The 12874-nt window shown below is 45.1% G+C and overlaps 1 protein-coding gene across 1 annotated transcript in view; it reads left to right on the top strand.

The window, feature by feature from the left end:
- Positions 1 to 12874, top strand: part of GABBR2 (gamma-aminobutyric acid type B receptor subunit 2) — a 792922-nt gene that overhangs the window by 708464 nt on the left and 71584 nt on the right. Inside the window, exon 14 of the mRNA XM_040353518.1 lies at positions 7697 to 7807. Coding sequence (XP_040209452.1) covers positions 7697 to 7807 — 111 coding nt within the window. The remainder of the gene's footprint in view (positions 1 to 7696; positions 7808 to 12874) is intronic.

Below are 12874 nucleotides of genomic sequence, written 5' to 3'. Positions count from 1 at the left end.
TGGGATAATTATTGTTTATCTGAGTTGAATAAACTACCAGAACTTTTAGAATGGAAAAAAAACTGGGTTAACTCTTCTCTATCAGTTATTTGAAGGGGATACCCTATTGCCCTTCAGTATACTGAAATATTGTTTTGAATTATCAAATGGTAACTTTTATCAGTATCTTCAAATACGTCATACTCTACAAAGTCAGGCCTTAACATTCCAACTACAATACAAACCATCAGAGATTTTACTGAAGGCAACTTCAGTTTGGTCCATGAAATGAGGATTAATAGGGGATCTCTACCATATTCTATTAAATGCAGAGAAGGCAGATGGTCAGGCGAACAGTCTCACCCATTGGCAAAAGGACTTGATAGAGCTTAATGAAGAAGAATGGATATGGGCTATGGAGATCTATTTCACCATCTCAGCAGTTGACCCAGCTCTTTATCCTACACAGAACTCTGCTCCACAAAAATGATATGCCTGGGGAAAACACACATCGCCTTTATGTCGCGATGCTCCGTATCCAATGGTTTCCTTATTCATATACATTGGCTCTGTCCCAAGCTCTACTGGAAGAAAGTGTTCCTGACACTGAATACAATATCTTGGACAGAAATAACAAGTACCCCCTAAGCTAGCAATATTGGGAATCATTTTAGACAGAGTTCTACTTGTAGAGATGTATATAATGTGGACTAGATCCCTCTATCTAGCGTGCAAACTCATTTTACAAAAGTGGATTGCCACTACTCCACCAACCCATAAACAAAGGGGCAACAAAATAAATTATATATTAAAAAGAGAAAGACTAGCATATAAACATAAAGGGGTCCCTCAAAAATGTAATAAAATATGGTCCTATTGGCTTGACTCCAGTTACTTATTGTATGATGGCTCATGTGGGGAGGTTGGGGAAGGGGAGGAGGGGGAGGAGATGGGCGGAGGTGAGGAGATTGACCTATAATAAATTAAGAAGTGGAGAATAGTGCAAAATAAATGGAACTGGAAACCAATTTAGAGGTGTATGTTTGTTAGACGTTTTTTGTAGTTTTGATAATTCTTGTAGTGTTCGATTTATTTATTCCTTTAGTTTTTTCTGTGGATTTAGAAATGAAATGAAATTATTGTAATTTTTATATTTTTTTCCTTGTTTAAACTTTTGTATGGAACAAACATAACAAAAATTAAAAACAATTATTTGATATAAGGAGGTTGATCCTCCCCACTATTGTTAGGGGGAGGGACTTCCAGGCCAAGCAACTCCACGTGAGTTGGTGGAGAATTAGGTATACGTTATCTGCCAGGTAGCAAGAGAGATCTACCTGTATTTCAATGCCTAGGTTTCTAAACTTGGTAACTGGCTGTAGGGGTATATGCGGCGCTGGGAGGAGATACGGTTGGGATAACTGGAAGAGCACTGATTTGGTCCAATTAATATGGACCCCCGAGAAGGACCCAAACAGGTCAATCACCCACAGGGCTTCCTCAAGGGAACCCGAGGCATCAGGGAGATAGAGGAGGGCATCATCCGCATACAGGGAGATCTGTTCCCTCAGCGGGCCCACCTGTATCCCACCCATCGCCGTGGATGACCTAATGAGGAGGGCCAATGGTTCAATAGCCAGGGCAAAAAATCCCGGTGACAAGGGGAAGCCCTGCCTAGTGCCCTTATGCCCCTATGCAGATTGAAGGGGGGAGAGAGGGTGCCATTGGCCCTGACTCTAGCAGAAGGGTTGGCATACATCAGTCGTACCCAGGAGATAAATTTAGGGCCAAAGACTCACCACAGGAACTCCCACTTAACAGATTTAAAAGCCTTCTCGGCGTCTAAGGAGGCTACCACTCCAGAAGATTCGGTAGCCGCTGCATTGGATATGTTGGTGTATAACCGACGTAAGTTTATATCTGTGCCCTTACCTGGCATGAAGCCGTTTGGTCTCCATGAACCAGGGAAAGGATGACCGAGTTGAGATGATTAGCCACAATTTTAGTAATTATTTTGGCATCCACATTAAGAAGGGAGATGGGGCGGTATGACTCAGAGATCTGGGTCCTTGTTGGGTTTAGGGATCACCATGATCACTGCTTCCGACATGGATGGAGGGAGGCATAGATCCTCTAGCATAGATAATAAAAGTTCATGAAATTGTGGGGCAAGGAATTCACTATTGGCCTTGTAAAATTCAGCCGGCACGCCATCAGGGCATGGGGTTTTTGCAAGTTGGAGCGATGAGATTGCCAGCTGCACTTCCTTAAGGGTAATTGGTGCATCTAGCCTCATACTGGCTTCATCTGAGAGGGTAGGGAATTCTATCAGGGCCAAAAAGTCCCGTAAGAAGTCCGATGTGAAGTTTGTTCTAGAGGTGTATAAGTGTTTATAATATTGTGCAAATCTAGCGTTGATCAGGACAGTGTCAGATTGCAGACATCCCTGGTCATCTCTAGCACTATGTGTGCTATAGTGGAGCGTTCTGTAGCCAGCCACACCAATAACCTGCCTGACCACTCCCCCTGCTTAAATATTATCTGTGACTGAGACAGCAAAAGCTTCTAAATTGCAGTATCTCTCAGCACTAAGATTTCCCTGTGTATCGTTTGTAGTGTGGCATATGTCCCTGCTTCTCTAGTTGTCGCATAGCTAGCCTCCAGGCAGGATTTGGACCTGCCTTTCCGCATCCTCCAGAGCCACCATATTGTCCTTTCTAATCTTGCTAATGATAGTGCGATACTGCCCCTGACTAAGTGACCAGTAGGTGCCCATCTCTTCCGCAACCTCAGGGGCAACATGTTCATCTGTGACCCAGAAACCCGAGAGTCGCCAGAGGCTGGTGCCCACCGGTGAGTCAGTGTTAAGCTGCAAAAAGAGGGGAGCGTGATCAGAGATGCTGGGAACAGCATGCTGTATTTGATAATGCGGTTGCGAAGGTCAAGTTTAACTTGGTCAAAAGATCTATGCTGCTTTTGCGTGTTGACCGAGTAGTCAGGGAATATCATAAGATTTGCTCCCTCGTGGCAGAGTGTCTCAAGCTTCCTCGCTTCTCTCAGGATCAGGTCTCAATCTCTGAAATTCAGGAGCTTTAAAATAAAAGTATGTGGAGGAGAGCTCCCTGGAGTGCCCCGGGTAGCAAACATTCTGTGTGCCCTCTCCACTACAAAAAAATCTGAGAAATTAGCTCCTGGAAAGAGGCACGCAGCAAGTGAAGGCTGTGGGGTCTTTACAATTCATTAACTCAGGGAGTCCCACTATCCAGAGGTTGTTCCTTCGGTTCCTATTTTCAGCATCCTCCGCACGCGCCTCCAGGGTCTTTATTTTGGTCTGCAGCATGCGGAGTGAGACTCCATATATTTGCAGCGTGTCCTCCGCCTCCCCCACACGGCGCTCAGTTTCAGTCAACCGGGAGCGGTGACAATCCAAGTCTCTGCGGATTAAGCTAATGTCCAGCTGCACATCCTCAAGTTTGCCCATCAGGGTAGTCTGGCAGGTGGTGATGGCCTGCATAAGGGTGTCAAAGTTTTTTTTCTACCGCAGCCCCAGATCAGTGTCCTCCGTCTGGGACACCATATTGACCGCAATGGCAGGAGAAGGCCACTCCGTGGGAGAAGGAGGTTTAGGGTGGTTCTGGGGCTTGCGGGGCGTCGCACCAGTTCTACCTTTGGGCATACCTGTCTAGAGGGGATCTCGGCTCGTCTGTGTCAGGTTCCGGGCAGCACACAGGAATAAAGGATAAAATCCGTGCCAAGGCTCAGAGCTCTCTTAATGCACGTCCGCTCTGGTGGCCATCTTGGACACGCCCCCAATCCAGTGCATTTTTAAGCGCTGAGGTGGCTTTTGTGCATTACACAAATGTCGAAATGATGAACAGAAGTATCCATGTATGGGTACATCCCCAGTATGTATTTCAAGATTTAAAGGAAACCTTTTAGGATGAAAATATTGAAGTTGCCATTGCTCACTTATTTTTAAGGTTCAGGCTCTGGGGCTATTCTGAAAATCCAGCTAAAGTACCTACTGAGAAAGTTACTTGGAGCAATCATGTAGTCATAAACATCTAAAAAGTGTCTGGGTTTTAACCTGCGTACCTGTTAGTTCTGGGTTTTGAGAAATATGAGAATACCTTGATTGGTCATGACCACTGTAGTTTGTTAGTCATTGTTCTATAAAAAATTCAAGGTGTACTGGTTAGTTTAGTGTTATATAAAATTTGATCGTCTGAGATAGCTATGTGCCTCGGGTACTTCAACAGCAAGATCTTGTTGCCATAAGTCCTGAGTCTCTTGCTTTCCAACTGGGAGTTTTTGAAATTCTTACTATATTAAATTTTCTCTTTTTCTAACCTTTTATAATGAACACAGCAGCTATAGACACCCAGAAACTCACTACTGGTTCATAACAGAGAGCATTGTGATAAAGTGGTCACTAATATGTTTTTATGACAAACACTAGACAGATTAAAGTCTTCTTCAATTGAACCACTTGCCCACTGGGCACTTTTACGCCCTTCCTGCCCAGGCCAATTATCAGCTTTCAGCGCTGTCGTATTTTGAATGACAATTATGTGGTCATGCAACACTGAACCCAACCCAAGGTGTTCTATCAGGTTTAGGTCAGGATTCTGTGCAGGCCAGTCATGTTCCTCCACCCCAAAATTTGCTCATCCATGTCTTTATGGACCTTGCTTTGTGCACTGGTCTAAATCCTTTGGTGGAGGGGTAATTATGGTGTGGGGTAGTTTTTCAGGGGTTGGGCTTGGCCCCTTAGTTCCAGTGAAGGGAACTCTTGAAGGCATCAGCATACAAAGAAATTTTGGAGTTTGGGGATGACCCCTTCCTGTTCAGACATGACTACGCACCAGTGCACAAACAAGGTCCATAAAAACTTAGATGAGCGAGTTTGGGGTGGAGAAACTTGACTGGCCTGCAGAGAGTCCTGACCTCAACCTGAAAGAACACCTTTGGGATAATTTAGAGCAGAGACTGTGAGCCAGGCCTTATAGTCCTCATCAGTGCCTGACCTCACAAATGTGCTTCTGGAAGAATGATCAAACATTCCCATAGACACACTCCTAAACCTTGTGAATAGCCTTCCCAAAAGGATTGAAGCTGTTAGTGAGTATTCATATTAGTATTAGGTCAGATAAATTAGTTCCTTAATTAAAATGAAGCATTCTGTTGTGGAAATATCTCCAAGTTATCTTACTAAAGTAGTCTAATATGGTAGTCCCTGTTATCTTACACCATAAGTCCACTTTCCAACTGGAAATTTGCACTAACTTTATTACCTTTCATAATGAACACAGTGGCTATACACACCCAGGAACTCAGGAGCAGATACAGTACCTCACCAACAAAGCCCCTGTCTTTTTTTAAAAAAAACTACTACTGGTTCGTAACAGAGAGCATTGTGATGAAGTGGTCACTGATATGTTTTTATGACAAATGCTAGGCAGATTATTGTTTTCTTCAAGTTTAGCCCTACTTTCCAGTCCATAATGTGTATTTTTGGGGTTGGAGGGAATGGGAGTTTATCTAGTGTGACCTCATGAGGGAGATTTCTCCTCACTTCCTGTCAAATAAAACCAAAGAATTTCCAAGCTGTCCCTATAGCAATCTTACAAGAAATGGCAGTGCAGTTGTCACCAGAACAGGAAAGCGTAAGCAGCAACAAAAATATTTTCAACAATTCTAACCTTTCTTTATTTTACTAATAATGCATTTTTGGCTTTGTGTCTGTCCTTGTTGGAGAGAAATCTCATCACTTCCTGTTTGTTTTATTCATTTTGAAAAGGGATTGTGTACTGTAATTTAAATGTACCTAATATAAAATCGATCTTGCTCTGACATTCATTATGCTGCATTTTTTTTAAATACCCTGCTGTTCTTTATACAGTTTTTTTTACAAATTGTAAAATTATAATATGCTGTGTGCAGTATGTTAAATAATCTGACATGCTGTATGGTTGTATTCTATATAGGCTACCCTGTTCTAATATACAGTACCTTGTATAAAGTATAAGCAATCCACCCTAATTTGATATACGCTGAGTTGTACATTAAATTAGCTACCCTGCTCAAACATGCACTGTGTTTCTTAACATTCCTTCCTTATAAAGTATATTACATTTTATGTAAGTTATGTTGTTCACTCCCTGGTCTGTCTAGTGCCCACATGGGCACACTTTTGCTAGTATTCATAATGTAGGCATGTATAATGGAAGTGTAAGCCCTTTCAGGGCTTGAGGATCAGAAGACCATTTAAGTGTGATGCCAGACCCTTAAGCACTAAAGAGATTAGTGAGAAGTAACTGGAATTAGCTTGTCAGAAATGAAATGCTTGCTATCTTATAAGTGCTCTGGAAATGTATGATATGCCTGTAGTTTGTGTCTGACACTTTTGCAGTGCATTTAGTATATATTGCTTATAAGCAAGACAGCAGCAGTTTTAAAATAGCAAGTGCTATGATTTCAAAAATGTATGTTGTATTAATAAAAAAATTAGGATGTAACTAAAAAAAGCTAGATTAAAATAAGACTTACTAGTTAGGATTGAAGTGCTTGGGTTTAATTGATATCATTAGTAGGTATCCTTTGTAATGTTTACCCATATTTGTGTATGTTTAAACACGCAGTTTTATTTGATGCCTTCTAAAGTCTACCTAGATATATATAAGACCTCTGAGGTCTTGATGCTTCCATGATTAAAGGAGAACAGAAACATCAGAAAAATTGTCATACAGCGTTTCGATTCTCCTTGATGTTTATTTTTTCTCCATTTCAGCCCAACAGCAGTATGCCACTCATTGCATTAAAGGCTAAGTTCTATTTTTTTTTTAATCCAGCAACCCTATGTACCAATATACCATTAATGCATCTCTGTTGCATAAAAATAAAAGCTGTCTTTGATTTCTACAACAAGGCCCTACCTTAGCCCTGGTGTGTTCTATTGAAAATGTATGACTTCCTGGTATGTAGATTTGGGACATAAAAAAACAATAAGACACAAGAAGCAGTTCACCAGCTGACCTCATTGGCACACACACCCTGCACCCATCAGCTATATTTGTACGGCAACTCCGGCATTCCCCCAGGAGTGCATTTACCTGGCTTGCCAAATTAGGCTGCCACAGCTACTATGTTTGCATGGCATCCCCATGTACATCCAGATGGGCCAAGCTGCAAACGTAGTTGACATATGCAGGGTGTGTGTACTAATGAGGTCAGCTGGTGATCTGCTTCCTGTGTCTTACTGGTTTTTACATCCCAAATCTACAAACCAGGAAGTCATGAACTTTCTATGGAGCACACCTGAGGCTGAGGTAAGGCCTTGTTCTAAAAATCAAAGAAAGTTTTTATTTTTCTTCGACACAGGTACATTAATGGTATATTTGTACATAGGGAACCTGGAAAGCTGCAGGCTGAAAAAAAATGGTGGCATTAGCTTTTAAACAGAGTTTTCTACATGCCACTACTTTTTTATATCTGTAAATCCTTTGTTTTTTTTGGGGGGGGGGATACATAATGGGTCAAAATACCTATATGACAATGTGCCCAAACCAACAATAACTAAGATGGCTTATTTATTTTCAACCCTCTCTTCTGAACCTAAATTGAGTAATAAAATAAAATAGTACATGGAATGTGCAATGATCTAAACTGATTTTTTTATGACATATTCTGATTTTTTTCTGTTCTCTCATCTTTTCAGCCGGATCCTGCTGGGAGAGACATTGCAATTCTTCCATTTTTGGAGCACTGTGAGAATACTCATATGACAATCTGGCTTGGAATTGTATATGCCTACAAAGGCCTTCTTATGGTAAGTAATGCTTATTATTGTAATCACTCCCAAAAGTTAGAAGAAAAATATTAACCAGCTACTGATCACTTTTGCATTGCTGACCCCCACCTTTGAGAAAAAGACACTTAGCCAAATGCAGGACAGTTTTTACGGCATACAGTTTTTATGGCAAAAGTATGCTAAATTATCTTTAACCACTTGGGATCCGCGCTATGGACGAAAGACTCCAACAGCACGGCTCCCAAATGCCGAGTGGACGTCCTCTTGTTTACATTCCCCGTGCACACCGCTGGGGGCGTGCAGCGGGGAAGCACTGTGCCCGGGGCGTATCGCTGGGAAGCCGATACGTGTGCCTGGCGGCCACGATGTCCGCCAGGTGCCCGCGATCGGCGGTGACAGCAGGGACGTGGAGCTCTGTGTGTAAACACAGAGCTTCATGTCCTGTCAGGGAGAGAGGAGACCGATCTGTGTCCCTTGTACATAGGGACACAGCATCGGTCACCTCCCCCAGTCAGTCCCTTCCCCCCACACAGTTAGAACACACCCAGGATACACATTTAACCCCTTCCTCATCCCCTAGTCTTAACCCCTTCACTGCCAGTCACATTTATACAATAATTAGTGCATTTGTATAGCACTGATCGCTGTATAAATGTGAATGGTCCCAAAATTGTGTCAAAAGTGTCCGATACGTCCGCCGCAATATCGCAGACCTGGCAAAAAAAAATCGCAGATCGCCGCCATTACTAGTAAAAAAAATCATAAATCTATCCCCTATTTTGTAGGCGCTATAACTTTTGCGCAAACCAATCAATATACGCTTATTGTGATGTTTTTAAACAAAAATATGTAGAAGAATACATTTTTTTTCAAAATTTTGTGTCTTTTTTTGTTTATAGCGCAAAAAATAAAAATTGCAGAGATGATCAAATACCACCAAAAGAAAGCTCTATTTGTGGGAAAAAAATGATAAAAATATAATTTTGGTACAGTGTTGTATGACCGTGCAATTGTCATTCTAAATGCGTCAGCGCTGAAAGCTGAAAATTGGTCTGGGCATGAAGGGGGTTTACGTGCCCAGTAATGAAGTGGTTAAAGCCACACAGTTCTCATGGCATGAAGGAATATAGTGATAGTTATATTAAGAAAGCCAAGATGCAGTCATCAATACAGCTAAAAACTAATTCCTAACTCTTACATTTGTTATGTGTATTACATTTCTTCTTAAGGAGTGTTCCTACACAAAACTGAGCTCAGCTAGTAAGTGTCTCCCCCTACATTCTTACAAAAAAATATTAGTACAATATACTAATATTGCTTCCAGTACTGGTAATCAAAAAACAATATTATATGACATCTAGAAAAAAATATATTTAACAAAAATAATTGGTGTTTTTTTCAAAAAGATACCCCAATTTGCCCCCCATATTATTGAAGTTTGTCTTTGATTCTTTCTTGTGGGCCCTGACATTGTGACACAGATCCCCTTTTCCCAATATACCTCAAGTGGCTGGAAAGAAAATCACTCATTCTCAGTGGCTAGAATGGTAATGGCACTCAGCAGCATTTGTACCAATTATTATTATTATTATTATTATTCAAAATTTATATAGCGCCAACAGTTTACGCATCACTTTACAATGTAGAGGGAGGACAGCACAATTACAGTACAATTCAATACAGAAGGTACAGGAGGGCCCTAATCGTAAAGCTTACAGTCTAAAGAGAGGGGGTGGTGAAAATCTAATTCCACTAATTGTTTTTACATTCATTCTATTATTGAGGGTCAATTTAGACTGTGCAGCCAAACACATTTAAACAAGAGTTAATGCAACATGTATTAATGTGTCTGGCCAATAGGGATGAGCTTAAGGTTTAAGTCGAACATGAGTTCGACTAGAACATTGGCTGTCCGCCCATTCGGCGAACAGCAAACAATTTGGGGTGTTCGCGGCAAATTCGAAAAGCCGCAGAACACCGCTAAATGTCTATGGGAGAAATCAGAAGTGCTCATTTTAAAGGTTAACCACTACCCCACCGCGCCATAGCGAAAATACTGCTACAGCGCGGTGGAGTTATTCCGGGACGACGTCCCTGGGACGTCCTCCCAGAATCCTTCACTCGCGCGGCCGCTGGGGCGCGCTCCCGGAATCATCTGTGAGCGCCGGGTCTAGAAGACCCGGCGCATCACAGATCGCGGTAAATCGCCGCTGATAGCGGCGGTTTACCACGTGATCGCTCCGTCAAATGACGGAGCGATCACTTGTAAACAAACCGGCGTCATAACATGACCCTGGTTCCTCCCTCTCCTCTCTGTACCGATCGGTACAGTGTGAGAGGAGAGGGGGGAGAGCGGCAGCAGCAGCAGCTGCTGTGGGATGGATCTGTGACACATGCAGTCACAGATCCATCCCTCCCTCCCTGTGCAATACTCTGCAATTAACCCCTCATACTCTGCAATACCCCCATACCCCCCATACTCTGCAATTAACCCCCCATACTCTGCAAATAACCCACATACTCTGAATTTAACCCCCATACTCTGCATTTAACCCCCATACTCTGCATTTAACCCCCCATACTCTGCATTTAACCCCCCATACTCTGCAATAACCCCCCCCATACTCTGCAACAACCCCCCCATACTCTGCAATAACCCCCCCCCCATACTCTGCAATACCACCCAATACTCCGCAATACCTGCTAATATGACAGAAACAAGATATTTTTATTTATTTTTTACAAAATTTTAAGTGTTTTTTCTTTTTTAGCGCAAAAAATAAAATCGCAGAGGTGATCAAATACCACCAAAAGAAAGCTCTATTTGTGGGGAAAAAAGGACAAAAATTTCAGATGGGCACAATGTTGTATGACTGAGTAATTGTCATTCAAATTGTGAGAGCACCGAAAGCGAAAATTGGTCTGGTGAGGAAGGGGGTTTACAGTAGGTGTTTGTGATATTGTGCTTTTAGCACGACAGCGTCGCGCTGATACTCGGCGACGTGGTGCCGAGATCTCGCCGACATCTTGCACTCACTGGAATAGTGACAGCACATCCCAGCAAGCGCGTCATAGAAGCGACGGGAGATCCGACTTGGATTCCCGCCAATTCTACACGTGTGCGGCGTTTGTTATGAATCCTGAGGGGGAAGTCCCCGCCGGATTTTAAATAAAAATCCGGCATGGGTCCCCCCCTCAGGAGCATACCGGGCCCTTAGGTCTGTTATGGGTTGTAAGGAGAGCCCCCCTACGCCGAAAAAAACGGCGTAGGGGGTCCCCCTACGATCCATACCAGACCCGTATCCAAAGCACGCTACCCGGCCAGCCAGGAAGGGAGTGGGGACGAGCGAGCGCCCCCCCCCCCCTCCTGAGCCGTACCAGGCTGCATGCCCTCAACATGGGGGGGTTGGGTGCTCTGGGGCAGGGGGGCGCACTGCGGCCCCCCCACCTCAGAGCACCCTGTCCCCATGTTGATGAGGACAGGGCCCCTTCCCGACAACCCTGGCCGTTGGTTGTCGGGGTATGCGGGCGGGAGGCTTATCGGAATCTGGGAGCCCCCTTTAATAAGGGGGCCCCCAGATACCGGCCCCCCACCCTAAGTGAATGAGTATGGGGTACATCGTACCCCTACCCATTCACCTGCAAGAAAAGTGGTAAAAACACAAATAAACCACACAGTGTATTAAAATATTTTATTAGTCTGCTCCGGAGGCCGCCCCCTGTCTTCTTTATTAGCTCTTTTACCAGGGGGGGCTTCTTCTTTGACGTCTTCGGGTGGGTGGGGGCCGCCGTCTGGTTCTCTTCCACCGCCGGGGGGGTGGCTTTTAAAAAAGCCCCCACCCCCCCGGCGGGTTTCCTCCGGCGTCTTCGGCGGGGCTCTTCTTCTTCCGCTATCCCGACGGGTCTTCTCCGCTATCCGGGGGGTCTCGCCGCTCTCCGCTGTTGACTCGTCGCACCCCGGTTCTTCGTCTCGCAGTCCGGTCCCTTCTTCCGTGCTGTACGTCTTCTTCCGCGCTGTGACGTCATGTTCTTCACTTCTCTTCTTCTCCCGATGTTGACTCGCCGGTCCTCCTCGCTGAAATGACGGATGCGCGCCTTGCATCGGACCTATATAGGCCTCACAGTCCCATCATGCTCTGTACCTACCCATGTGATACCTACCATGTGGTAGGAACCGGGGTGCGACGAGTCAACAGCGGAGAGCGGCGAGACCCCCCGGATAGCGGAGAAGACCCGTCGGGATAGCGGAAGAAGAAGAGCCCCGCCGAAGACGCCGGAGGAAACCCGCCGGGGGGGTGGGGGCTTTTTTAAAAGCCACCCCCCCGGCGGTGGAAGAGAACCAGACGGCGGCCCCCACCCACCCGAAGACGTCAAAGAAGAAGCCCCCCCTGGTAAAAGAGCTAATAAAGAAGACAGGGGGCGGCCTCCGGAGCAGACTAATAAAATATTTTAATACACTGTGTGGTTTATTTGTGTTTTTACCACTTTTCTTGCAGGTGAATGGGTAGGGGTACGATGTACCCCATACTCATTCACTTAGGGTGGGGGGCCGGTATCTGGGGGCCCCCTTATTAAAGGGGGCTCCCAGATTCCGATAAGCCTCCCGCCCGCATACCCCGACAACCAACGGCCAGGGTTGTCGGGAAGGGGCCCTGTCCTCATCAACATGGGGACAGGGTGCTCTGAGGTGGGGGGGCCGCAGTGCGCCCCCCTGCCCCAGAGCACCCAACCCCCCCATGTTGAGGGCATGCAGCCTGGTACGGCTCAGGAGGGGGGGGGGGGCGCTCGCTCGTCCCCACTCCCTTCCTGGCTGGCCGGGTAGCGTGCTTTGGATACGGGTCTGGTATGGATCGTAGGGGGACCCCCTACGCCGTTTTTTTCGGCGTAGGGGGGCTCTCCTTACAACCCATAACAGACCTAAGGGCCCGGTATGCTCCTGAGGGGGGGACCCATGCCGGATTTTTATTTAAAATCCGGCGGGGACTTCCCCCTCAGGATTCATAACAAACGCCGCACACGTGTAGAATTGGCGGGAATCCAAGTCGGATCTCCCGTCGCTTCTATGACGGCTCTGTCTCCATCGCG

Source organism: Rana temporaria, chromosome 5, assembly GCF_905171775.1.
Source record: "Rana temporaria chromosome 5, aRanTem1.1, whole genome shotgun sequence".
Classification (NCBI taxonomy): Eukaryota; Metazoa; Chordata; class Amphibia; order Anura; family Ranidae; genus Rana; species Rana temporaria.
Note: the sequence above shows the minus strand (reverse complement) of the source record. Positions and strands in the feature narration are given on the sequence as shown.